The sequence below is a fragment of the Leptonychotes weddellii genome, chromosome 10, assembly GCF_054177405.1.
Source record: "Leptonychotes weddellii isolate Sample4059 chromosome 10, ASM5417740v2, whole genome shotgun sequence".
NCBI lineage: Eukaryota > Metazoa > Chordata > Mammalia > Carnivora > Phocidae > Leptonychotes > Leptonychotes weddellii.
The window spans coordinates 24531353-24555272 of NC_138378.1; the positions used below are offsets into that span (position 1 = coordinate 24531353).

A 23920-nucleotide genomic window follows, 5' to 3' on the forward strand; every position below is an offset into this window, starting at 1 on the left:
CTTTGAAAAAAGTGGATGGTATTTTGATGGGGAGCAGGTGAAGTTTTGCAGGGGCTGCCCTGTAGACTACCCTGAGCTGTTGGTTTGCACCAGCTTTTCTTGGATTACTTTCCTCAAGTGGGTACCCCTGTAGGCCCCTAAGGCCATTTGAGTTTTCAAGTCCTGCCCCCCAGTCATGACAAGGCCTCTCCTTTTATAGAAAAGAATGTCAGGTCCAGAAAGGCTAAGTAGCTTTCCCGAAGTTACACAGCATGCTACCTGTACAATCTCTCTTAGCCTCCATCTTTCTAAACAACCCCCACAGCACTTTGATCCCCACCCCGTGTCTCCAATTTCCTCCACCCCAGGGCTGGGAGTTTTAGTATACTTCCAGGGGCCTGGGTAATGATGCACAAGAAACCCTTGCAAAATGCGCCCTTGTTCTTGGCCGGTGCCTGTGGCCACACATGCCTCGCCCTCTGCGTGTCACTGCACCCTCCGAATGGCACTGCCCTGGGGCCTGCATTCCTGATACTACCCTAAGACACCCACCCAAGCTCTCACCATCACCCTGAAATCCTTTGGTCTGGGAGATTTAGGTGCAGCCAAGCAAATAGGAGACCTTTCCTCATCTCTGCCAGAGAAATGAAGAACCATAAATAGAGCACGGTGACCTGAGTGTGAGTGCCCACATTGCCTCATAGAAGCTGCGATGCATTCGGCAAATCCCCTCACTCTTTGAGTCTCAGATTCCTCGTCTGAAAAATGGGAATAGGGATACTACCTCCCAACTCACGTAGTACAAGTCCTTTGATGTCAACACACAAAAAACTATACTCCATATTTTCTGCAGGCCTGTATGTCTTAGTTTGAGTTTCCTTAGAAGCAGACCCTAGAAAAGGTGCCATGTGCATTTACTATTTAGTCTGTTTGGGAGAGGATCCCAGAAACCCCTGGGAGGAGAGTGGGGAAGTGAGTCAGAAGAGAAGGCGGCCAATAAAAGTGTGTTATCAAGCCAGTCACTACCGTGGGCACTGGGAGATCACTTCCGCTGGGAGCCCTGGGCGCCAGTGAGTATGGACGGCAGGTGAGGGAACTTGGGAGCCAGTGAGCATGCGCGGCAGGCGAGGGACTTGAGGTATTTATCCTCCTGCTCCTGTCAGTCACTGGTTGAAGGCTGCTCCTGGGGGATTTCTCTAGCACTTCCACTTAGCCAAGCTCAAGGGCGGAGCAGGTGCCAATGGCCACAGAGAAATCTCTCAGGCAAAGAAATACAGAGGCTGCCAGCCGGAGTGCTCTGAGACGGTAAAGGGCAGAGTGGTGGGTGGCGCACCGACAGATAGCCGTGCATGCGTCCATACGCATGTGAGTCAATGCAGAGGCAGCGGCGACCTGAGGGGGAAGGGGTGGCCATGGAGAGCCTGTCAACGGAGTAATCCAAAGGCACCTTAGATCTATCTGTAAGGCTTTCCTTTTTAATAAGGATGATGTACTTACTGTCTCACCAGGTGATGAAAGGTAATTTTAAAAACAAAATACATACCCTCCAAAACAGAAAAGAAACTGAGACTCTGTCAAGTATAAAAAAGCAGCTGTCGAAAGGTCAGAGCATGCGTTATTGCGGCTTCAAGGTTTCTATTTGTGGGGGACAGATTTGGGGGCAGCTGACCTTGGAGCATGATGGGAAATTAGAGTTAAATGTTGGCTCCCCTGCCCTGTCTGAAGGGGGCAATCTCCACTCAGTTCCAGTCAAGGAGGGGCTTCATTCTTCTCCAAGCAGAGATGAAGAAACACGGATATCCTTTTCAGTTTAAACACACATTTATAACTTGTTTCAAATCAGGGCACCCAGGCAGCTGAAGGAGACTTCATTCAATTATTCAAGAATTTACTGAGCACCTACTGTGTCCTTGTTTTACACACTGAGATAGAGCAGTGCACAAAACAATCACTACCCTCATGTGTCTTACATTCCAAGGATGACAGATGATAAACAGATCCCTAGGTAATTTATTAGTGTTAGTTCAGGTCCTTTGAGAAGCAGACTCTCATCTCAGATTAAATATGCGAGAAATATATCAGCGTGAATGCATGTGGGGGCAACTAGGAGAGGCTAGGAGAGTCAGCACATGGCAAGGCATGTTGGACTCCAAATAAAGGAGAAAGGGAAGGAGGGAAGGAGGGCAGGAAGGAAGAAGTGAAGGAGAGGCGGAAGTATCTTAGACACCAGTGCAGCTCCAAGGAAAGCTTGGCAAGGCTGTTGGGGAGCCCTTAGCCACAGCCTCCTGTCAGAGGTCCCGCTGCTTCAATATCCCTGCCACATTCCATCACTGGCTGGAAACAGCCCATGGCAATAGTGATGATGGATGGCAGCTGGGGCCGTTGGTCAGTTCCACTCTCTGCTGTCGGAGATCTGAGAGGCCCATCTTCATGGCTGCCACATCAGCTGCGGGTAAAGCCATGAAGAATACAGCTGGGAAGGGCTAGAAAGTGATGGGAGCTGAGGGTGGGTGTTCCTATTCTTTTTTAAAGATTTTATTTATTTATTTGACAGAGAGAGACACAGCGAGAGAGGGAACACAAGCAGGGGGAGTGGGAGAGGGAGAAGCAGGCTTCCCACGGAGCAGGGAGCCTGATGAGGGGCTCGATCCCAGGTCCCTGGGATCATGACCTGAACCGAAGGCAGACGCTTAACGACTGAGCCACCCAGGCGCCCCAGGTGTTCCTATTCTTAACCAGGGTGATGAGGGAAGGCCTCTCGGAGCAAGTGAGATCTGCAAAGAGACTTGGGTGACGTGAAAGAGGCGTTTGGGGTGAAGAACATTCCAGAAAGTAGTATGTGCAATGGCCTGAAGTGGAAGCATGTTTGGGGAATTGAATAGCGAGAGGCTAGTGTGGCTGGAAAGGAAACATCAAAGGAGGATGGCAGGACTGCAGGGTTGGGGGAAGGCCAGATCATGGAGCCTTGTCAGCCACAGAGGGGTCTTGGGCTTTTGTTCCAAGTGAGATGGGAGTCCCAGGAGTTGTTAAGCAGAGGAGGCATATGACCTGATTTATATTTTAAAAGGCTTGCTGGTCTATAAGAGGCAGAATGGGGATTCAAACCCGGCTCTTTGTGACATCAAATTGCATCCTATAGGTTCCCAAACTTGCCTGCCACGTGCTTACCTTAGAGATAAAATTATTCTAAGGAGGTTCACAATTGCTCTTGAATTCTGGACTTGAACAGGTGACCTGGAGGTAACAACGAACATGCTAGGAATTGGCTACATGTTTAGAACAAGTAGTTGACACACACGCATGTCAGAACCAGCCCTCTGGCCGAGTCAGGCGAATGACCAGAGGCCTTGAGTTCCTCTTCAGCATGTTGCTCTGTCACTTGCTGTTGTGTAAACCAGGGCACAATGCTCACCCTCTCCGGGGTTGCTGGTCCACCTGTGTAATGAAGGTCTCTCCAACCCCTTCCTGTTTGCAAAGTCCAAGTTCTGAGCTCTTTGATCAGAAAGAAGCTGAGGGTCAGGAAAGGGGAGAGATGAGGAGTCAGGGGTGAGCCCCACATGTCCATTAGGAATAACAGTCACTTGGGGTGTTTAGGTGGTTCATTGAGAAAACAGTCAGGGAACCAGAGGAGGGGGATCCGTAGGGCCCTGCACACCTGGAAACTCTTCCGGAAACTGTCCCTGATGGGGGAAGACATTTTCTCCACCTCCATGGCTGAGCTGTACTGAGAAGGGAAAGTTCCTCTAATTGGACAGTCTTGAGCCCTGGGCCCCTGGAGGTCTACCTTCCTGAACTTCCTGTTTGGGTTCCTCATCCTCATCGTGCAGTTCCCCACTGCAGCCTCTGGGGTTGACCCCAGTGGAGGATGAGAGGCAAGACAGCTGGTTTCTCATTCTACCTGCCACTGACCACCTGGGAAACCTCTCTGTCGTGTATTTCCATTTCCCCATCTGTAAAATGGGCTCTTAATTCTGGTCCTGCTGATTTCAGCCAAGTATGGTCAGGCCTGTAGAAGGTTGAACACAGTATATTTACTCCACAAATGTATAGGGAGGGCTTAATACATGCCAGACACTTTCTAAGCATGGCCTCAGTGCCATCAGCTTCTTGGGGTCCATATTCCATACCTCCTCACCTATTCTAATGGATCTAGTACCCTCTTCTCATCCATCAGAACCTACTATCTATGAAGTCTTTGCCATAAGCCATTTACACTTAGGTATGAATTACAATCCCTGGTAAGAATTTCCTCTGCACGGGGCGCCTGGGTGGCTCAGTTGGTTGGGCGACTGCCTTCGGCTCAGGTCATGATCCTGGAGTCCCGGGATCGAGTCCCGCATCGGGCTCCCTGCTCGGCGGGGAGTCTGCTTCTCCCTCTGACCCTCCTCCCTCTCATGCTCTCTGTCTCTCATTCTCTCTCGCAAATAAATAAAAAAATCTTAAAAAAAAAAAAAAAGAATTTCCTCTGCACTGGGCAACACTCTTTGATGTTTAAGGAGGGCAGAAGTCCAACTCAAACTGGCCCATGTAGGAGAGGGAGATTATTGGGAAGTCCACGAACACATCCGCTTCAGGAAGGGCTGCAATGAAGGGCTTGCGAATCTGTGTTTCTCCATTTCTTGGTTCTGCTTTGCAACTCTTTTCCAGCCAAAGGCCAATGGATGACTCTTAATGTCCAGGATGGAGTCACGTGTCTACCTCTGCTTCTGTTACTACAACTCTGCTTGGTCAGACTTGGTCACAGACACCACCCCCCCACACACACACACCTACAGCCAGAAGTTGAAGTCAGTTCTACCCCAATCCATGAAATGAGGATGAGAGAGAGGTGGTTCCCAAAGGAGGACTGGGGAGCTGTTCTCGGAAAAACGGGGAGCAGAGACTATGCAGGAAAGAACTATCATCCAACATCTTGCTTCATATTTGGATAAACTGAGGCCCAGAGAGAGGTTGGGAGTTGCCTAAGCTCACACAGTGAGCTTATGGCAGAGGCGAAACCAGAATCCAGCGCTCCTCAGCCCCAGCCCTCACAGGCCTCTGCTTGAGCCAAAAAGCTCCTTGAAAACCATCTTCTGCCCACTCCACAGGATGCCCAGGCAGCACCCTGGCCTCTCCCCCTTGGGTTTCACTCCGAGCATGCAGGAGGAGTCCCTGAGGCTCCACAGCCTGCATGGTGACCGTGGGAAGCACCCAGGGCAAATAAACTGACCTTTCTCATTTCCCTTCCGTGTAACGCCTGCAGAAGCTGAGGGGGCAAGGAGCGGGTTTCAGTTTCCAGGAGCTTCGCAGTGATCTGAGGAAGTGTCTTTGCCAGGGGTTAGCAGTTCTAAGCTAGTCTGAGACCAGGCAAGCAACTTCTGCTCTCAGAGCCTGGTTCTGAGTCACATTAGACAAGAATCATGTGTTCAGAGGTTTTAAAAAGCTTTTCACATCCCTGTCACCCAGGACCTCAGGCCATGCCTGAGAAGCAAGGGCCTCCTACTTTACAGGGCAGAAAATGCAGCTCAGGGGAAGTGACCTACCGAAGGTTACACAGCCAGCCAGTGGCAGAACCAGGATCGAAACCCAAGTATTCTGACCCCAAGTCCAACCCTCACTCCACTACATTAGTGGATCTCACATTTTAGGGTGTATAAGAAGCTCCTGAAGAATTATGAGAAATGCAGATTCCAGGCCCTCATCCCCAGAGATTCTGCTTCATTCAGTCCCAATTGTAGCCCAGGGATATGCAAGAAGCAGTGAGGACTATTTGGGTGCGAGCAGTAAAAATCCGATTCAAACTATCTTAGACAAAATTGAGAATTTATTTGCTCATAAACTGGAAAAATCCTGAGGTTGGCAAGTTTCAGGCATCGCTGGATCCAGGTGTTCATACATGTCTTCAAGAATCACTCTGTCTCCATCGCTCAGCTCTGCTGACCTCTGTGATGGCTTCACACTAAGACCGTGCCTCCCTTCATGATGTGAGAACGACTCCCAAGTGCTCCAGTTCCCTACATCTACACCTACACCTACATCAGCTTATTCTTATAGAAATAGAGTGCCTTTTTCCTCATTTTCCCAGCAAAATCCCAGGGCCAATTCTGATGGCCTCAGTTGGGATCACACTCATACCTATAACTAAATCAACCACTGCTGGTTGTCAGGGGGACGTGGAATCCTCTGATTGGCCAGACCTGTATCAAGTTGTCAATCCCTAAAGGCAAGGGAGGGGTTAGCCTTCGGAAGCTCCTTGCATTGCGTGGAAGAAGGCTGATTTCTCAAGGAAAATCCAGGTGCTGTTATCAGAAGTGGGATGGATGCTGAGGAAGCAAGAGTAAATAGTGTTCACTGCTTCTCAACTAGAATGATCACACAAATCATCTGGACCTTGTTGAAATGCACATTCTGATTGGGGGCAGGCTGTGATTCTGCATTTCTTTCTTTTTTTTTTTAAGATTTTATTTATTTATTTATTTATTTGGGGGGAGGGAGGAGGAGCAGAGAGGAAGGGAAAGGGAGGGGGAAAGAATCTTCAGTAGACTCCTTGCTGAGCATGACCCAGATGCAGGGCTAATCTCTCAACCCTGAGATCATGACCTGAGCTGAAACCAAGAGTCGGACGCTTAACCAACCGAGCCACCCAGGTGACCCTTTGGAACATTCTTGACTTTGACTAAAATCCTCCCCATTCTTCAAAACCCAAATGTTATCCTGCTGTTCATTATTATAAACAGGTTGCTTTTTCTATGAACATATTAACATACACATGTTAGTAGCAGAATCCAGATGTATTCATTTTACAAAAATGGCTTGATATTATATATCTTTTGAATTTTTTTTTTTAAGATTTTATTTATTTATTTGACAGAGAGAGATACAGCGAGAGAAGGCACACAAGCAGGGGGAGTGGGAGAGGGAGAAGCAGGCTTCCGGCCGAGCAGGGAGCCCAATGTGGGGCTCGATCCCAGGCCCCTGGGATCATGACCTGAGCCGAAGGCGGACGCTTAACGACTGAGCCACCCAGGCGCCCCTGAAGTTTGTTTTTTTACTCGTTAAGTGTCTTGGCGATCTTTGCACGGCTTTGACTGTCTTTGCCAAAATGTAACAGCTTCTTTGTGACTTTGGAACATAATTCTGTATGTTCAGTCTTCCCTTTTCAACTCAGTCCCTGGAACAGGAACCATGTCCTGATGCTTTTATTTTGGACTGATTATAGGCTCTGGGCATGCATTTATTCACTAATTGTGATTTAAGCTCCTACTATGTGCCAGGGAGATGCTAAGCCAAGCACTGAGGGACACAGGCAGGAGTAGGACCAGCCTCTGCTGTGCTGCAATGATGGAGACGTTCTGTGTCTACACTGTTGCGTTCAGCAGCTCCCAGCCACAGGTTGGCTACTGAGCACCTGAAACATGATGAGTCCTAAGGGAGATGGGCTATACCTCTAACATACACACTGGGATTGGAAGACTTAGTGTGCAAAAAACAAGTATAAAGTATCTCATTGGTAATTTTTTTAACATTTAAAAATTTCATTTATTATTTTTATTTTTAAGTAGACTCTCGGCCCAATGTGGGGCTTGAACTCACGACCCCAAGATCAAGAGTCGCACACTCTACTCACGGAGCCAGCCAGGTGCTCCTTATTGATAATTTTTATACTGAGTACATGTTAATAATTTTTGACATGTTAGGGAAAATAAATGTACCTTAAAATTAGTTCACTTATTTCTATTTACCTGAAAAATATGTCTGTAGAAATTTTTAAATTATATACATGGCTCCCGTTACATTTCCAGGTCTGGTGGTCACAAAAATGAGCATGTCTGAGGCCACGCCATGCCAAGCAGTGGAACAGTTCTCCTGGTTTAGGGGGACAGTCACATTTTATACAAATTTGACTCCTGCCAGTATATAACTTTTTTAAAATCATATTTTATTGTGCAAAAATTGAACTAATGGGAACTCCCTATTTTCAAAAGTCAACTTCTTGGGGCGCCTGGGTAGCTCAGTCAGTTAAGCATCTGACTCTTGATCTCAGCTCACGTCTTGATGTCAGGATTGGGAGTTCAAGCCCCACGCTCGGCTTCAGGCCTACTTAAAATAAATTAATTAATTAATAAAATAAAATAAAATACAAATAAAGAGTTAACTTCTTAAGTGTTGCTGTATCTCTAAATTCCTGGGTCAGAGGAATTGCAGTCTGTGTTTGCTTTATCCTCCAGGGCAGGTCCACGTTTGCTAGTAAACAGAACTGGTTATGGTTAACATTTCTATAGTGTTTGCTGTGTGCCAGGAACCTTTACATTTTTCACCTCATTCCGTGCTCACCACCACCCTGTGCGGTAGAACCCCAGCGTCCTTTCTTAGAGGTGGCCTTGGATCATGCATCAACATGAGGACAGCAGAGTCCCGTCGCTCAGGACCCTGTGGCCCTCTCGAATACGTAAATTGCTGGTATAAGTGATACTCAGTAGGTGCTCAGAGAAGCAGAAGGAGTTGCCCTGCATCACACAGCAGTGTCCTTCCCAACACATTCTTATATAATCAAAAAAATATGAAATGTAATATGATTGTATGCCATACAGAACTACACAATATGCTGTCTTATTTCCAGAACTGTAATACCCATTTATCACAAGTCCAAGAGAGGTGTTTTAAATGCATATAAGTACATTAGAAAGCAGTGATTAATTGTGATAATTTTTCAAATTAATGATCCAGCACTCTGGGAGTCTGAAGAAGTTCCTTATTTTATTCACAACGGGCAAATGAAGCAGAAACCGCTTAAGTCTTGAAGTGGTAAATTGTTGCCAATTCCCACAAGGACAGACAAAAACATCCTTGTGAATAAAAAGAATCTTTAAAAAAAATAACTCCCCTAAGCCTAGAAATACAGATTTTTTTTTCTTAAACCACAAACATGTGTTTATTTTAACAAGATAAGAAAACTGAGTTCTGATTTAGAAGAGAATTACAATTGTGTAGAGCTGAGGAAAACAATTACTCTCTCATGTGGCTGCTTATGGCTCATCTTCTCAGCAAGTACATGTGAGCATTTTGAGAGAGGAAATAAAACATTTCTGCCACTTTTGCAATTAAGTTTTGACTCTGAACTGAATAAACATGTTTTCTTTAAGTATCTTTAAATTTCCTGAACCCATCGACAAAGTCTGGTCAGCTTTACCTCCAAAATGTCCCCCTGAATCTGTCCATTGCTTACCTCCCTGGTGGTCACCACCCCTGGGCCAGGCCACCAGGATCTCATGCCTGGACTCCTGCGGTGGACCAGGTTCCCTGCCCTGCCTCCTAGAGTCCCTACTCCACCCAGCAGCCATTATTTGAAATGCAAATGAATCCCATCATTCTCCTGCCTAAAACTTTCCAGGTTTCCCATCATCTTTAGAATCAAATCCAGATTCCTCCTTGGCTGTAAAAGATGTGGCAGCCTTGTCCCAAACCACACTCCTCTTCCCTGCCTGTGACCTCCAGCCACACCAACCTCCTTTCAGTACCTCATTCTCTCCAAGCACATTCCAGCCTCAGGGCCTTTGCTCTTGCTGTTCCCTCTGCCTGGAACACTGTTCCCTCACTGTGTTACATGACAGGCTCCTTTGTGCCATTTGGGTACCAGGTCTGACATCACCTCTTCAGAGAAGCCTTCCCCAATCACCCTGTCTAAAAAAGCCCTGCAATGTTGTTTCCTATCACATCCTTGATGATTGTCCTCACACTTTTCACTAACTAAATTTATCTTGTTATGTATTTTTTACCTGTTTATTGTCTGTGTCTCCCATTCATCCCCAGGGTGAGCTCCATAACGGCATGAACTGGCTTATCTTATTCATGGTGTAGAAGAGTGCTCAGTAAGTGTTTACTGAGTAAACAAAGGAATGAATGACCAAATAAACTTATGAGAGAAAGAAGGAAGAAAGAAAAAGAGAGGGAGGGAGGAAGGAAACTATTATAAGGCAGTTATAAAATGATACAAGGAAGATGATGCCTTGACTATTATTTAGCTAGATTGTTTGAGCCATATTATGTGACCTCATCTTGGTCATTTAATATAAAATGGTAATTTATTACATGATAGTATAGTTTCACTTTACTGTTTGCTCTGAGTCCCACGCTGTGCTAAGTATTTCCCTGCCTACATGTTTTCTCATCCTTCCAACACCCTGCGAGTATGTTGTATTATTATTATCCCCACTTTGCTGATGAGGAACTGAGACTGAGGAGTAGGGTGAGTGATGAGTGAGCTGTTGGTGGGGTGGAGGGGTAAAGTGTCAACTCAAGGCTTTCTGATCCCAGAACCTGTGGTAACTACCACCCACTCTGCTCCAAGGCTCTGCATGTTGAATTTTGATCATCCTCATGATTTATTCTCTGAATAAACTCCCTATTGCAGGGGTCCTTGGTAGCATGACTATGACAACTTGTCAGCTCTGTGTGGGTATGTGGCAGACAAGGACGTGGGGAAGCCCAGAGGTGGCAAGGGTGGACTGAGTGGGCTTGGCAGGGGCGGTGGGTGGGGGGGGGTAGGGGGAGACAGGGTAGGGGAGAGGGAGCCAGCCTGAGGGCAGGGGACCTGGAACCCAGCATCTAGGACTCCCTGTGTGGGGCTCTGGGCAAGCCAAGCTCACTTCCCTTATCTCTGATGCAGGATGGGGTGCATGAAGTCCAAATTCCTCCAGGACAGAGGCAAGGTCTCAAAAACCGAGCCCAGCACCAACCCACACAGCCCTGTGTATGTGCCAGATCCCACGTCTGCAAGCAAGCGGGTGAGTGGGGGCAAGAAAGGGGTTTGGCTGCCTGAGGGGCTGCCCCATGCTGTCCCAAATTGCCCTACCAGCCTCCTGTTTTCCCAGCTGTCAGCAGGGTATGTTTGGGGTGACATGGAGCTGGCCCGTCACCAACAGTGTGCCCTAACTCTCTGGAATACATCTGCACCAAGGACCTGGGGCAATGACATCACTCCTCCTTGTCCGGCTGCCCAGGCCTTGGCCCCTCCGCCCGGGCTCCAGGGACCAGGTCCTGGTGGGCAGGGCAGAGGCCCCGAGCCTGGGCAGTAGCACGAGCAGTGCTGAGAGTAGTCAGTGACCTGACCAGTAACAACAGTAGTCGAAGTAGTGCTATAGCAATAACCATAATAACAATTGTAACAGCAAGATCTGCGGGAGTATAATGGCAAGCGCAGGTGCAGTAAGTAAGAGAAGTAGTCATGCCAGTAGAGGTATTTGCTTACTTACCCTCTACTTACTCGGGGCTCACGACAGACCACGCACCGTCCTAAGTGCTCTACGGTTATCAACACCTTAAAGCCTCACAGTAATCCTAGGTCTCAATTTTTATTACACAGGTGAGACACAGAGTTTAATAACGTGCTGCAGGCCGTACGGGTAGTGAGGGGTAGGGTCAGGATTCAAACTTGGGCCGTGCAAGTGCCAAAGTACCAGGGGTTGGAGCCGGAGAAACAGAGGCGGAAGGCAAATGCTAATGAGGAACCGCAGTCAGGGCGGTACTCGTGGTGATAATGGGGGTCACAGTTGCCACGGCGGCAGGGCCCCTGGGACTGCAGTCGTGACCGTGATAGAAGAGACGCTGTGGCAGCAACAGTAACAGAACCAGGAGTGGTGGTGACGGTACTGTAGTGGCAGGAATGGCTGTAATAATCTGCTACGTTCTAGGCACTGGGGCGAGGCGCTTCTACACCGTTAGTCCTCACCAAAGGCTGTGAGGCAACAGTTACGCCACTGTGACTGTGACTAAGGCTCAAAGAGGTGAAATGCCTCCCCGGGGCCACACAGCTGGGAACAGCAGAACTGGGTCTTTCTTTTTTTTTTTTTTTAAGATTTTATTTATTTTTCAACAGGGAGAGAGAGAGAGAGAGAGGGAACACAAGCAGGGGGAGTGGGAGAGGGAGAAGCAGGCTCCCCGCGGAGGAGGGAGCCCGATGCGGGGCTCGATCCCAGGACCCCGGGATCACGACCTGAGCCTAAGGCAGCCGCTTAACCGACTGAGCCACCCAGGCACCCAGAACTGGGTCTTTCTTTTTTTTTTTTTTAAAGATTTTATTTATTTTTCAACAGGAAGAGAGAGAGAGAGGGAACACAAGCAGGGGGAGTGGGAGAGGGAGAAGCAGGCTCCCCGCGGAGGAGGGAGCCCGATGCGGGGCTCAATCCCAGGACCCTGGGATCATGACCTGAGCCGAAGGCAGCCGCTTAACCGACTGAGCCACCCAGGCGCCCAGAACTGGGTCTTTCTAACCCCGAGGCTGGGGTGCTTTCTCCTTCCAGGGCAGGCCCTTAGAAAGTTCTTCCTCAGATTGAAGGGAGGCCTATTGTCTCATAACCCTGACCCCTTGTTCCCAAACCTACCCCTTAGTCCCGCACCAAATACAGCCACTCCCTTTGCCCCAGGACAACCACTAGAGAATGAAGGCAAAGATCTTATCCCAACCCACCCATTCCTTCCAAATCATCTTTTCACACGACATGGGTTCCTGGCCTCTCTCTATTCTGCTTGCCCTTCTCCAGGCATGATGTCTAGAACAGGGCTAATTTTGGGAATGGGAGGGGGGGCAGTGGAATCGTCACCTCCCTCCCTCTGACACTTGATCTCTATTAATACATCCTGAGATGATATGAGCTTCTCACACCAGTGATGTCCTGAACTGACATCCTAAACCCTTAGTCACTCTTAGATGTGTTCTCTCTCCTAACCTGCATGGCCCTGGGCCCTTTCTGTGGCTAGGGCTCCAGGTTCTCCAAGGCCTTCTTAGCTTGACACCAGTAGGAAACAGAGGGTTTTCTCCCACCAGTTTTTGGTTGTCTTCTGAGCATCATATTTAAGGGATGCTCTTATCAGCCATTTGTCGTTCTCCTGCAGGGCATTAGTTCAGTGGTAAGTTAGTAAGTGTTCCTCAGAGAAAAGGTTCCCAGGCCAAATCAGTTTACAAAATACTGGACAAAACAGGCTCCTTCCCTGTGGGAGTCCTCAGAGCTTCATGAATCTTAATGGGCTTTGTGGATCTCCCCCCAAAAAGACAAACTTCTCATTGTTTCCCATACCTGTTTCTCTAAGTTTACTTAAGTGTGCAACATGCAAACACATTCCCCTTGAAAAGAAAAATCACAAATTACAGTGAAAGCTACAGTTTCTTCTGACCAGTGTCCTGCTCACACACATAGAGTTTGTGTCCACAGAACGTATTTAGGATGTGTGTGTACGTGTTCTCTATGGATCGTGTTTCTCATTCTGAAGAACTAGCTTTGTTCACTCAACAGTGTATCTTTAAGGCCTCGTTGTGCTGGGAATGAAGCTCCACTTCCCTGAGGGCTGTTGGAGCACCATGTGTAGGCATCAGATCCCTTCTGGATGATCACTTAGGGTCCTTCATATACATAATGGAGGCTTTATGCATGGAACATGTTGGTAGACCTACAGCTTCTTCAAACATATCTTAGAAAACACTGATCTGGACCAACCCCCTCACATATGTCAAGGGAGGCCCCCAGTATGTCCAAGGCCAAGGCCACAACCCAAGAGACCTGGATCTTTGTGGTGTCCCTCATGGGCTGTGTGACTTCACATATGTCCCCAGCCCTCTCAGATCCTCCTCCCATGACACACAGGGCTGGGATGAGATACTCTTGGGTGTCCGTTTTGACACAGACCTTCTGTGGCTCCCCACACACTATTAGATTCATCCCCTTCTCCCATTTCTTCCCCACAGCATCCTGACAACAGCAACAACAACCCACCAGGGTCCACAGTTGGTAAGTATTTGGCAAACGTAATGTGGTGGAGTCTTGTGTCATGTAGAGGGTTAGGTTAGGTGCTTCGAGATTAAGGCAAAAATCCCAAACAGTCAAAATCACCCTTGCAAATCTTTTAAATTGTTCCCAAAGTACTTTGTACAGGCTATTTTGTTTCTATTACACTGTCTACTAATGCAAACCTTTAGCTTTAAACTCTAGAATCGCACCCCACATGGCAAAATCCTTATTTATACCATGAAACAAACATGTCAGTGGGTCCAGGGCTGGGCGCCAGTTGTTGGGATAGAAAACACCCAGAGCCCTGGTGGTGCTCAGATAAAGCCTCACCATCCCACGTGTCTCTCTCCCAGCAGGTCCTGATGACATCGTTGTGATTGCCCTTTATGATTATGAGGCCATTCACCACGAAGACCTCAGTTTCCAGAAGGGAGATCAGATGGTGGTCCTGGAAGAGTGAGTCTCTATCCCACTCCTAAGACATAGCTACCTCCAATACTCAATCATGCTCTCTTTTGTGTGTCAATAAAGAACCTGATCGACTATCTTATACTAGAGGGTAAATGGCTGATAAGAATCATAATAGAGGATGAAGGGTTTGCTGTTAACCTGGACGAGAGCCACAACAAAGGAGCTTGTGTACTTACTAGCAGTGCACATCCAGGCAACAATGAACAGGTGAAAGTACTTTCTCAGGGAGGCCTTCCTCGGGCTCCTGTAATTAAACTACAGGTTTATCTGTAGACCAGACCCTGCGGAGGTACCTTTGCTTTCACAGATCTCTGGATCTCGAAGTTTCCTACCTCCAGTCCCCTATAGTCTTCACCCTCTGTGTAGTGTCACTGTGTGCTGGGGCTCAAGAATGGGAGTGGTTATGCTTGGTCACACCACTCTCTGTGGCTGTTAGCCCAAATGAGTCTGCCATGGGCACAGGACCCCATACCCTAAGTATGGACCACTGCAAGTCTGGGGGAAGAGTGGGGCCAGAGGCCTAGGGCTGTGGGCTATGAATGCAGGGACGGGGCTTGATTCTAGACCCTCAGATGCACAGTGGGGACTGTTATAAAGATCCCTACCCTAATGATGGAGTGCGTGCTGGGGCTGGGACTGTGGTGACCCTGCCTCTTACCCTATCTGCTTCCTGGGTTTGGGGGGGAGGTATTCTAGGCCAAGGATGGGGGGCCCAGGAGGACCAGGGCATTCCCTCTGCTCCCTGACTCCTTTGCTCTCTCCTGTCCTCAGGTCTGGGGAATGGTGGAAGGCTCGATCCCTGGCCACCCAGAAAGAAGGCTATATCCCAAGCAACTACGTTGCCCGCGTTGACTCTCTGGAGACAGAGGAGTAAGTATTCCATTTTTCCTGCCCCACAGAAGGAAGTATGAGCAAAATCCGGTTTGTTCCTGCCTCGGGGCTCTGGCACTCACTGTCTCCCCTGCATGACACACTCTTCCTAGGGGTCTGCTCTTGCCTGGCTCCTTCTCGCCCTTCAGGTCTCAGGCCACCGCCCTAAGGCGGATCCCCTGTGGGGACCTCTCGTGGAGACCTGTTTTGTTCCCTTCTGAACACTTCTCGCTAGCAAGAACAATCTTGTTTCTGTGGTTGCTCACACCTTCACTGCCTGTGTCCCCCACTACGTGGGAGCATTTGAGGACAGGGACCTTGTCTGTCTGCCAGGGCATCCTCAGCACAGGCCGGCCTGCAGTAGGTGCTCAATACATATTTGTTGACTGAAGGATATGGTCACACCAAAGAGGATCTTCTGAGAGGCGAGCCAGCCCACACCTGGTCAGCCATCCCTCATTTGGTTCATTCAGTAAATATGTGCCCACCCATCACCAAGCCCTGTGCCAGACAGGGGACTACCCGTGCCCTCAGAGAGCTCCCTGTAACACAGCAGGCTAGGCTGCAGGTTCTCCTCTGTGTCTAGCTTGACTCTGAAAACATAAACAGTTATAGGGCATTCATGCATCCGTCCCATCACCCAACAGACATTTGTTGAGCACCCAGCAGCCCTGTTCCAGGGACACAAGGTGACCCAGGGCTGCTCCCTGGGGATGTTCACAGCGTGGTGGGCGAGATTGGCCAAGCTACGGGGCGATGACAGATCCTGTTCACAAGCAGCCATTCAAAAAGTTAAGAAATGGCGGTCCCTATAGTTTTCTCTCTTCTTCCTCCTCCCTCTGGCTCAATGGTGTTGAGGGTTTGAAATGCTGACCTATTAAAAATTAAAATGTTTGGGCTTTCCCCATCTTAAAGTCATGCCCTTCTTAGTGCACATGAAACCTCTTTGCTATGTGAAGTTGGCCCCTCTGTGGCGGTGAGGAAGGCCCCTCTCCCACCTCTGACCCTTCTGTCCTGGACCACCCCCTAACACACCCCATACACGCGGCAGGCGGGGCTTGGTTCCTTCTTACTCGTTCTAGGCTTTCTCCTGGGGCATCCAGTGCTCTGCTCCCAGACTCCAGGATCTGAACACTCACAGAATGCCCACACCCCACCTTTCCCAGCAGCCTTAGAGGAGGCACCTGCTGGTGGTACTCCTCAAGGCAGCATTCTTGCTAAATGGAAAAGGCAGGGTGCAGACAACATGTATTATGGGCTATCATTTGTGAACAAAGGTCATTCTCGGTCTTGAGGACATCACCATCACCTGGAGGGCTGGTTAAAATGCTGGTTTCTGGGCCCTGCTCCTCAACTGTCTGATTCATAATTTGCACTTCTAACAAGTTCTCAGGTGAGGCTGATGCTGCTGGTCCAGGGACTCACCTTGAAAACCACTGACCTAAACAGACATCGGGCTTGCCGAGTGCACTCACACGTTCTTGAGTCTGCATCAAGGAGCCGCCAGCAGAGGGTGCCTTGGGGGAGGGTGGGCAGGGCATTGGAAAGGAAGGGGGTGGGGGAGGAATCTTCCTCCCCCTCCTTGAAGTAGACAATACTTTGTTTCAAAATGCAAATAGTGGGGAAGGACATAGAACAGAGTGAAAAGTCTTCCTTCCACCCTATCCCCAACCAGCCACTTCCCCTCCCCAGAAGCAACCAGTTTCTTATGAGTCTTCCCAAATGCTTAATACTTGTGTAAGAAAATACATATATCTCCCTTTATTTTACACCAGTGGCAGTTACTACACACACCGTCCTGCACCTTCCTTGTACAGGCTCAGTGTCCATCATGCAGACGCCCTACCGTCCCCTCTTAGTGGTCACTGAAACCGCTTCCAATCCTGGGCTATAGTGACTCTCCTTGTGTATCTGTCATTTCTTCCTTGTGCAAAATCCCTGGGACAACTTCCCAGGGGTGGGATTGCCAGGGAGACAGCTCTTACCGTGTACCCTGTTATATTGCTTGAATATTTCACCATAGCACAAATCAGTTCAAAAATGAAAGCAGGGAAGGCAGGTGGGCAGTGTCCCATGGTGACGAAGAGTGTGGGTTCCAGAGTTAGATCGCCTGGACTTGAATCCTGCCTCCACTACTTCCTAGCTATATGACACCAGTCAAGTAACTTGCTCTCTCTGTTCCTCAGTTTCCCCATCTATAAAATGGGGATAATAAGGGCCATAATTCCATACAGTTGTTGGGTGGATAACAAGAACTTGATGAATGTTAGCTGTCTTTCTCCCCTAGTTGATACAGAGGAAACAGAGGCCCAAAGAGGGAGAGTGACTTGCTCAAAGTCACATAGCAGATTTGTGGCAGGTGCAAGCCAGCTGACCTTAGGTCTGGGACGTTTTCCATTACAGCACATGAACCACTCCTCACCCTGCTGAGGGTAGGAATGGATTTGGCTGCTGCTGCAGCTTGGGCTTTTCCACTCAATATCCCAAACATTCAGGGAGAAAAATGAAAAGGTCCAAGTATAAAATTATTGAAATCTCACATTTTAGCTTGAAAATTCGTGTTGACTTTATATTCAACTTTGTACACACAGAAGAGGATACATTGTAAAGTTTACAAAGTTCAGGCCCCCACTCACATGGACGTCTGAGACCCTGAGAGGATGCTCATGTGTACCTCTGAAATTGGCAAAAGCAAGATTTTGACCACAGTTGGTTAAGACTGCTGTATCTTACCAGTCAGTTTTTCTATCCATCACCATATCCCTCACATTGGGTGGCAATGAAATGACCCATGGGCATTTTGTATTGTAATGCTGTACTCTTTTTCTCTAAAAAAAGTTTTTTCTTCTTCTTTTTTTTTTTTTACAGTTTTTTTTTTGGGGAAATCTTTCTTTTGGTATTATTTTTCTTAAAGAAAGCTCCCCAAACTGCATAAGTTTCCATCTCAGCAAACTGAATTCACTCCTGGTAAAATGTCTGTTTCCGTATCAAAAGAATGGTTATTTTTCCCAAAAGAATCTTGTGGGAAAATCGATGCTACAGGAAGCCAGGCTCTCAGTCTCTTGGTGCCCGGTGTGAATGGGGCAGGACCCCCTACCCCAGGTTCACACGCTGCTCCCGCCCCTCTCCACCAGGTGGTTCTTCAAGGACATCAGCCGGAAGGATGCAGAGCGCCAACTCCTGGCCCCGGGCAACGTGCTGGGCTCCTTCCTGATCCGGGACAGCGAGACCACCAAAGGTGACGCCAGCCTTGCCCACCCTGCCCCATCCTGCAGGGGTACCTTAGGCATGACTGGCCACCACTCTCCTTCTGCAAATGCCCCGGGAGGGCTGAGCCACTCACCCAGCCCACCAGACTGCCAACTTTTCTCTTGCCCTTTGCTCGAGCCTGGTTTATGTGTCCTCAGCCTCTGTAGTTCCTGGTTGGGTACCTGGACGTAGGCCCAAGTGGTTGTGGACCCCGAAAAACAATATTGTGTTGAAGCTTGACCTTCACTAGCTTATATTACTTAAAATACCCATCACAGTATATCTTGTCCAGAAGCCTGATTCCCCCTCCTTCCATAAGGAAGGGGTAGACCAGGCCGCCGGAAGAGCCCCAGGCCAGCCTCCTCTGAGACTCTGCTTAAACTGGCTCTTTTGATGTTTTTTGGAAGTTTTCATGTTGGCGAACTACTTCCTGAAATTCCTGTGCTGTGACGGGGGCTTTCTGCTGGGTTGTCACCCAGGAAGGAAGAACAGTACCCAAAAACATCACATAAACTAGCATCCATTGAGGCTAATTTTTCCAAAGGAATGGATGTCAAGAAGGAGTCTCGTGATTTCAGACTTCACACATGGGGTGCACCTTAACTAATATGTTTGGTCTCAAAGCTGCTTGGCTCAGATTAAGCAAGTAAATTGCATAAAGTGTGACCTCGCAGTATCCTGAGCAGTTTGGGGGACATCCATCAAAGGCATCTGCGTGGCCTTCTTCTCTACCCCTAGATATCCAAATTGGTCAAGCCCGAACATGGTAGGATAATGCCACTCGCCATCACTGTTTCAGGCCAGTGCATATTTAGGCTTTATTTCCTCCCACGCAACCAGCCCCCTTCAAGCCTCAGGGCAAGGGAAATAGGACAAAAAAGGCAAAGCTATACACAGTCCCCAGCTTCTCTCCAGCTGCTCCCAGGACAGCTGGGGGATTGATTGAGCTGGTCCATCCTGAAGATAGTGGCTGGGGAGACAAGAAACCACCCCAGCCCTGAAGGGCAGGAAGGTGAGCCTGGTTCACTCTCACAGGTCCCCCCAGACAGAGGACCCGAGGGGCCAGTTTAGCCAGTTTAATAAAACTGGCACCGTGAGTGCCCTGAATTCCATCCTGCTGCTTCTCAGATTCTACCCCACCCCTATCTAGTATCAGTCAAGCCAGCCTCACCTTGGCCCGGCAGAGTGGCAAAGAGTGGGGCCCGGAGCCAGCTGCCTGGGTTTGAAATCTGGCTCGGCCCCTTCCCAGCTGCATGACTGCAAGTGAGTTAGTTCACCTGCCTGGACCTCAATCTCCTTGCCTCTAAAATGTGAGCTAAAACCTTGACCTCATGGGGTTATTCATTCACTATAATGAATAACATAATGCCTTATATTCATATAATTACAATCCATTTTTGTGACAATTATTCATATTCACTCACAGTTTATTTGGACGAAGTTCTTAGAACAGTGGCTGGCATATCTGGTCAATTGTTATTCGTGCAACAATATCTGATAATTAAAAGAATTAATGCTGTAAAGCACTCAGGATGTGAACACTCAGCACATGTCGGCTCTCATCAGCATCTTTATTATCTCGATGATGAGATACATCATCAAGATACATACAGATGAGGAAGCTGTACTCCTCAAAATCCTATGACATAGTACCCACAGTGCACATAGAGCAGATGAGAGACAGAGAGGCTAATAGCGTGCCCAATGATGCACAGCTTGCAAATGCAGAAGCATGGTCAGGGACTGAAAGACTTGTGTGTTTCTGGTCTGTGTGATGTCATGCTCCTTAGGTTCCTACTACTGCTGTCACAAATGACCACAAACTTCGTGGCTTAGAACAAGATAAATTTATTATCTTACAATTCTGGAGGTCAGAAGTCTGAAATTGGTCTCGCTAGGCTCAAGTCAAGGTGTCCGAAGGGCTGGTTCCTTCTAGAGGCTTCAGGAAATAATCTGATTCCTCGCCTTTGTCAGCTTCCAGACGCCAGCAGCATTCCTTGGCTCATGGCCCCTTTCTCACATCCCTCCAACCTTGTGTTTCCATCTTCACCTATCCTACTATTGACTTTGACCTTCCCACCTCCTCTTATAAGGACCCTGTGATTCCCTCGGGACCACCTGGACAACCTACAACAATCTCCCCATCTCTAGATCCTTACCGGGATCACATCCCCCAAGTCCCTTTAAACTAACAAAGTCATAGGTGCCAGTGATTAGGACACGGACATCTCAGGGGGCTGTTGTTCAGCCTACCATGACATCTAATGTTGACATTTACATTTCAGTGTTTATATTTCAAGAGTCAGACTGCGTTTGTTGTTGTGGATCTTTTTGTTTGTTTCTGAGTAACCTATTTACCAATCTGATGTGGTGTCTTGGCTTTTGTGATAGATGATAGATGATAGATAGATCGAGATAATGAAGATGCTGATGAGAGCTGACATGTGCTGAGTGTTCACATCCTGAGTGCTTTACAGCATTACTTCTTTTAATCATCAGGCAATGTGATGAGCTATGGAGGTATGATGACCAACCCCATTTTACAGATGAGGAAGCTGAGGCACAGAGCAGTGACATGGTCACTTGTTCAGGGTCTCACAGCTGGACATGGAGGAGACTGGACGAGAACCAGAGAGCCTGACCCCACAGCCCACTCTTCCCCTGCACTCCGCTGCCCTGGTGCCCCCACGGAGGTGCCAGGAACGGGCGTCAGGGTGCTAACAGGAGGTGGCGGGCTCTGAGATCTCACTCCTGAGGGGTTTTTCTCTGGCCTGTGCAGGAAGCTACTCGTTGTCTGTGCGAGACTATGACCCCCAGCACAGGGATGCGGTGAAACATTACAAGATCCGGACCCTGGACGGTGGGGGCTTCTACATCTCCCCACGGAGCACCTTCAGCACCCTGCAGGAGCTGGTGGCCCACTACAAAAGTGAGTCCTGCCCAGGGCTGCATCCCAACCAGGGTGGACCCGTCTCCCAGGAATCCTAGTGAAGGGTGCGCTGCAGCCTCTGAGGCCCGCTGAGCTCTTCCTGACCTTCCCCAAATAGCTGCTTTGAGTCTCTGGAAGTCTTAGTCCTGTTGAACAGGAGGGTCAAGGTGACATCTCATCATGCTCTGTCCTCGTGTCCCCGATAGTGGTAACCCATTGGAACATTGGCCACAGGCAGTGGACCGGGCAGGGAGGCCTCCGAGGGGAAGTCTCTGGCTGGCTGCCCTCAACTGACCAGGGGCTGTGTTCCAGAGGGGAGTGATGGACTCTGCCAGAAGCTGACAGTGCCCTGCATGTCCTCCAAGCCCCAGAAGCCGTGGGAGAAAGATGCTTGGGAGATACCCCGGGAATCCCTCAAGCTGGAGAAGAAACTTGGAGCCGGGCAGTTTGGGGAAGTCTGGATGGGTAAGGACCCAGGGCCAGAGGGTGGAGGGAGGGCCGAATGAGGGAGGTCATTGCTTCCAGGAACGGCTGGAGGCAAAGTGGGGATGCCACCTAGGGGGGAAGAGGAGATATGAATAATAACCGTAAAGGAGCAATTCCTCTGAAAGCAACCACATTATCCTGCTATGCAAACGCTGATTTGCCTTTGAGGCCAGGTTTGTTGGGGTCCAAATATCCCCTCTGGGCAGGAGGGGTCCCCCTCCCCTCCCTCGTATGGAGCTGGGACAGTCCACCAGTTTGGGGTTGAGATCATCAGAGGCGTCTTAGGATGATGGAAACTAAGAGTGGGGAAATGTAGTTTGGAGATTTTTCAGGTACGTTCAGTGTTGGCAACTGATGAGCAAGCTGCTCTGAGCACCCGTCATGTGCCCAGCGCCACGCGAGGGCATTGTGGGGCACCAGAAAGGCGTGCATCACCCCTGCCGTCCTGCCCCTAATAACTTGAGAACAGCAATGCCTGCTTTGCGGAGTGCGGGGTAGGTGCAATGCCTGGCCCAATGCCTGGTGCACTCCACCATGTTCCAAGTGGGAGCGAAGACAACCTACAGAGATGCAAACAATTCAGCCAGAAAAAATAAATTTAAAATCCACACATTTCAACTACATTTACAGAGACCCTGCTGTGTGCCAGGCATTGAATAAGAGAATGTGGCAGAGAAATTATAGAGAAGAATGTAAAGTGGATCTGAGTGATAAGGTTGGAAAACTAAAAATATTATATAAGGCCTTAGACTCTCACTGCAGGAAGACCTCAAATCTAGATTTGAGCTTCCTGGCAGCCAAGGCAAAAATGGAAACACAGTAATTATGAGATTTACAAGATCAACAAGATGAGGCAGGGGTGGGGTGGGTTGAGTCCCTGTGGTGGGAGGGGGAGCTGGGTGCTTGAGACTGACTGATATGCAGGCTGATTGGTGCACAAAAGGCAAGGGGGTGTCTGGTGGATGATGAAGCTGGCAAGGTGGGCGAGGCCAAATCCTGCAGGGTTTTGTGGACCATGACGAGACTGGTCATTTAATTGAGAGCAGTGTTGCGATTAAAGCATTTTAAGCAAAGATGGTGTGTGTGTATGAGTAAGTAACAAAGCAAAGGTGGTGGGTATGTGTGTGCACCAGGAACAATCTGAGTGAGGTTCTGAGGTTATTCTTGAATCCCTACAACAGCCCTTGAAAGGCAGTGCTGATCATTTCCACTTTGCAGATGAGAAGACCACAGTTCAGAGAGGTTAAGTGACTTGCCCAAGGGTACACAGCTAAAAAGTGGTGAACCAGCCTTCTAACCCACATCTTTCTTAGGCCAAAGCCTGCGTCTCCCTTCCCCTCTCTGAGGACTGAGATGAACAGGGAAGGCGTTCTGGAGGAAGCAGTTCTGCAGCGGGGCCTCCCAGGGCCATGGGGGAAGGAGCAGTGGGTTCTGACCACCTTTCCTGTTCCCTCTCCTGCTCCAGCCACCTACAACAAGCACACCAAGGTGGCTGTGAAGACGATGAAGCCAGGGAGCATGTCTGTGGAGGCCTTCCTGGCAGAGGCCAACCTGATGAAGACTCTGCAGCATGACAAGCTGGTGAAGCTGTATGCAGTGGTCACAGAGGAACCCATCTACATCATCACGGAGTTCATGGCCAAAGGTGCTGCGCTCTGGGCACTGGGGATGCAGGTGTTGGTTCATACTGGTCAATTGCACACTCAAAGGTGATCCTGACATGGTTCTTGCCCTCCAGTCCGGCCAGGAGCTCTTCTGACAAGTACTTATTGAACTTGAGTACTTGGGCCTTGACAGGCCATGGCCCAGCTCTCCTGGTTAATGGGGTGAAATCATTTAAGGGGATGCCAGGAGAAGGGGAGCTCATGGAGCTACAGGAGAGGGGACTGGGTGATGGTAGGAAAGGCTTATGGGTTTAGGATAAGCCTTCGAGGCTGGGGGCAGCTCCGTGCCTCTCCTGTAGTCTTCCGGGTCTGGACCAATGCTGTGGAAAAGAGAGTTGGCAAAGCATTCCTTCCAGGTTGCCCCCACCCTGCCCGCCCATGATCCAAGATTTCCCAGGGATTTTTTTTTTTTTTTTAAGGCCACCACTTCACCACCATCTTCAATCCTTGCCCATTTTTCGATAAACAGAAACATCTCACACAACCTCATTGGGTGTGATTTTGAAATCTCA

At 48.9% G+C, this 23920-nt stretch overlaps 1 protein-coding gene across 4 annotated transcripts in view; it reads left to right on the plus strand.

Moving 5' to 3' along the window:
* Positions 1 to 23920, plus strand: part of HCK (HCK proto-oncogene, Src family tyrosine kinase) — a 39420-nt gene that overhangs the window by 5176 nt on the left and 10324 nt on the right. Inside the window, exons 2-10 of one of the 4 annotated variants that reach the window (XM_081833061.1) lie at positions 9769 to 9827; positions 10625 to 10742; positions 13697 to 13739; positions 14093 to 14195; positions 14982 to 15080; positions 18215 to 18318; positions 21109 to 21258; positions 21571 to 21723; positions 23210 to 23389. In XM_081833061.1, coding sequence (XP_081689187.1) covers positions 10626 to 10742; positions 13697 to 13739; positions 14093 to 14195; positions 14982 to 15080; positions 18215 to 18318; positions 21109 to 21258; positions 21571 to 21723; positions 23210 to 23389 — 949 coding nt within the window. In that variant the 5' untranslated portion in view covers positions 9769 to 9827; position 10625. The remainder of the gene's footprint in view (positions 1 to 9768; positions 9828 to 10624; positions 10743 to 13696; positions 13740 to 14092; positions 14196 to 14981; positions 15081 to 18214; positions 18319 to 21108; positions 21259 to 21570; positions 21724 to 23209; positions 23390 to 23920) is intronic. The other 3 variants (XM_081833062.1, XM_006746958.3, XM_006746959.3) reach the window with 3 other exon arrangements.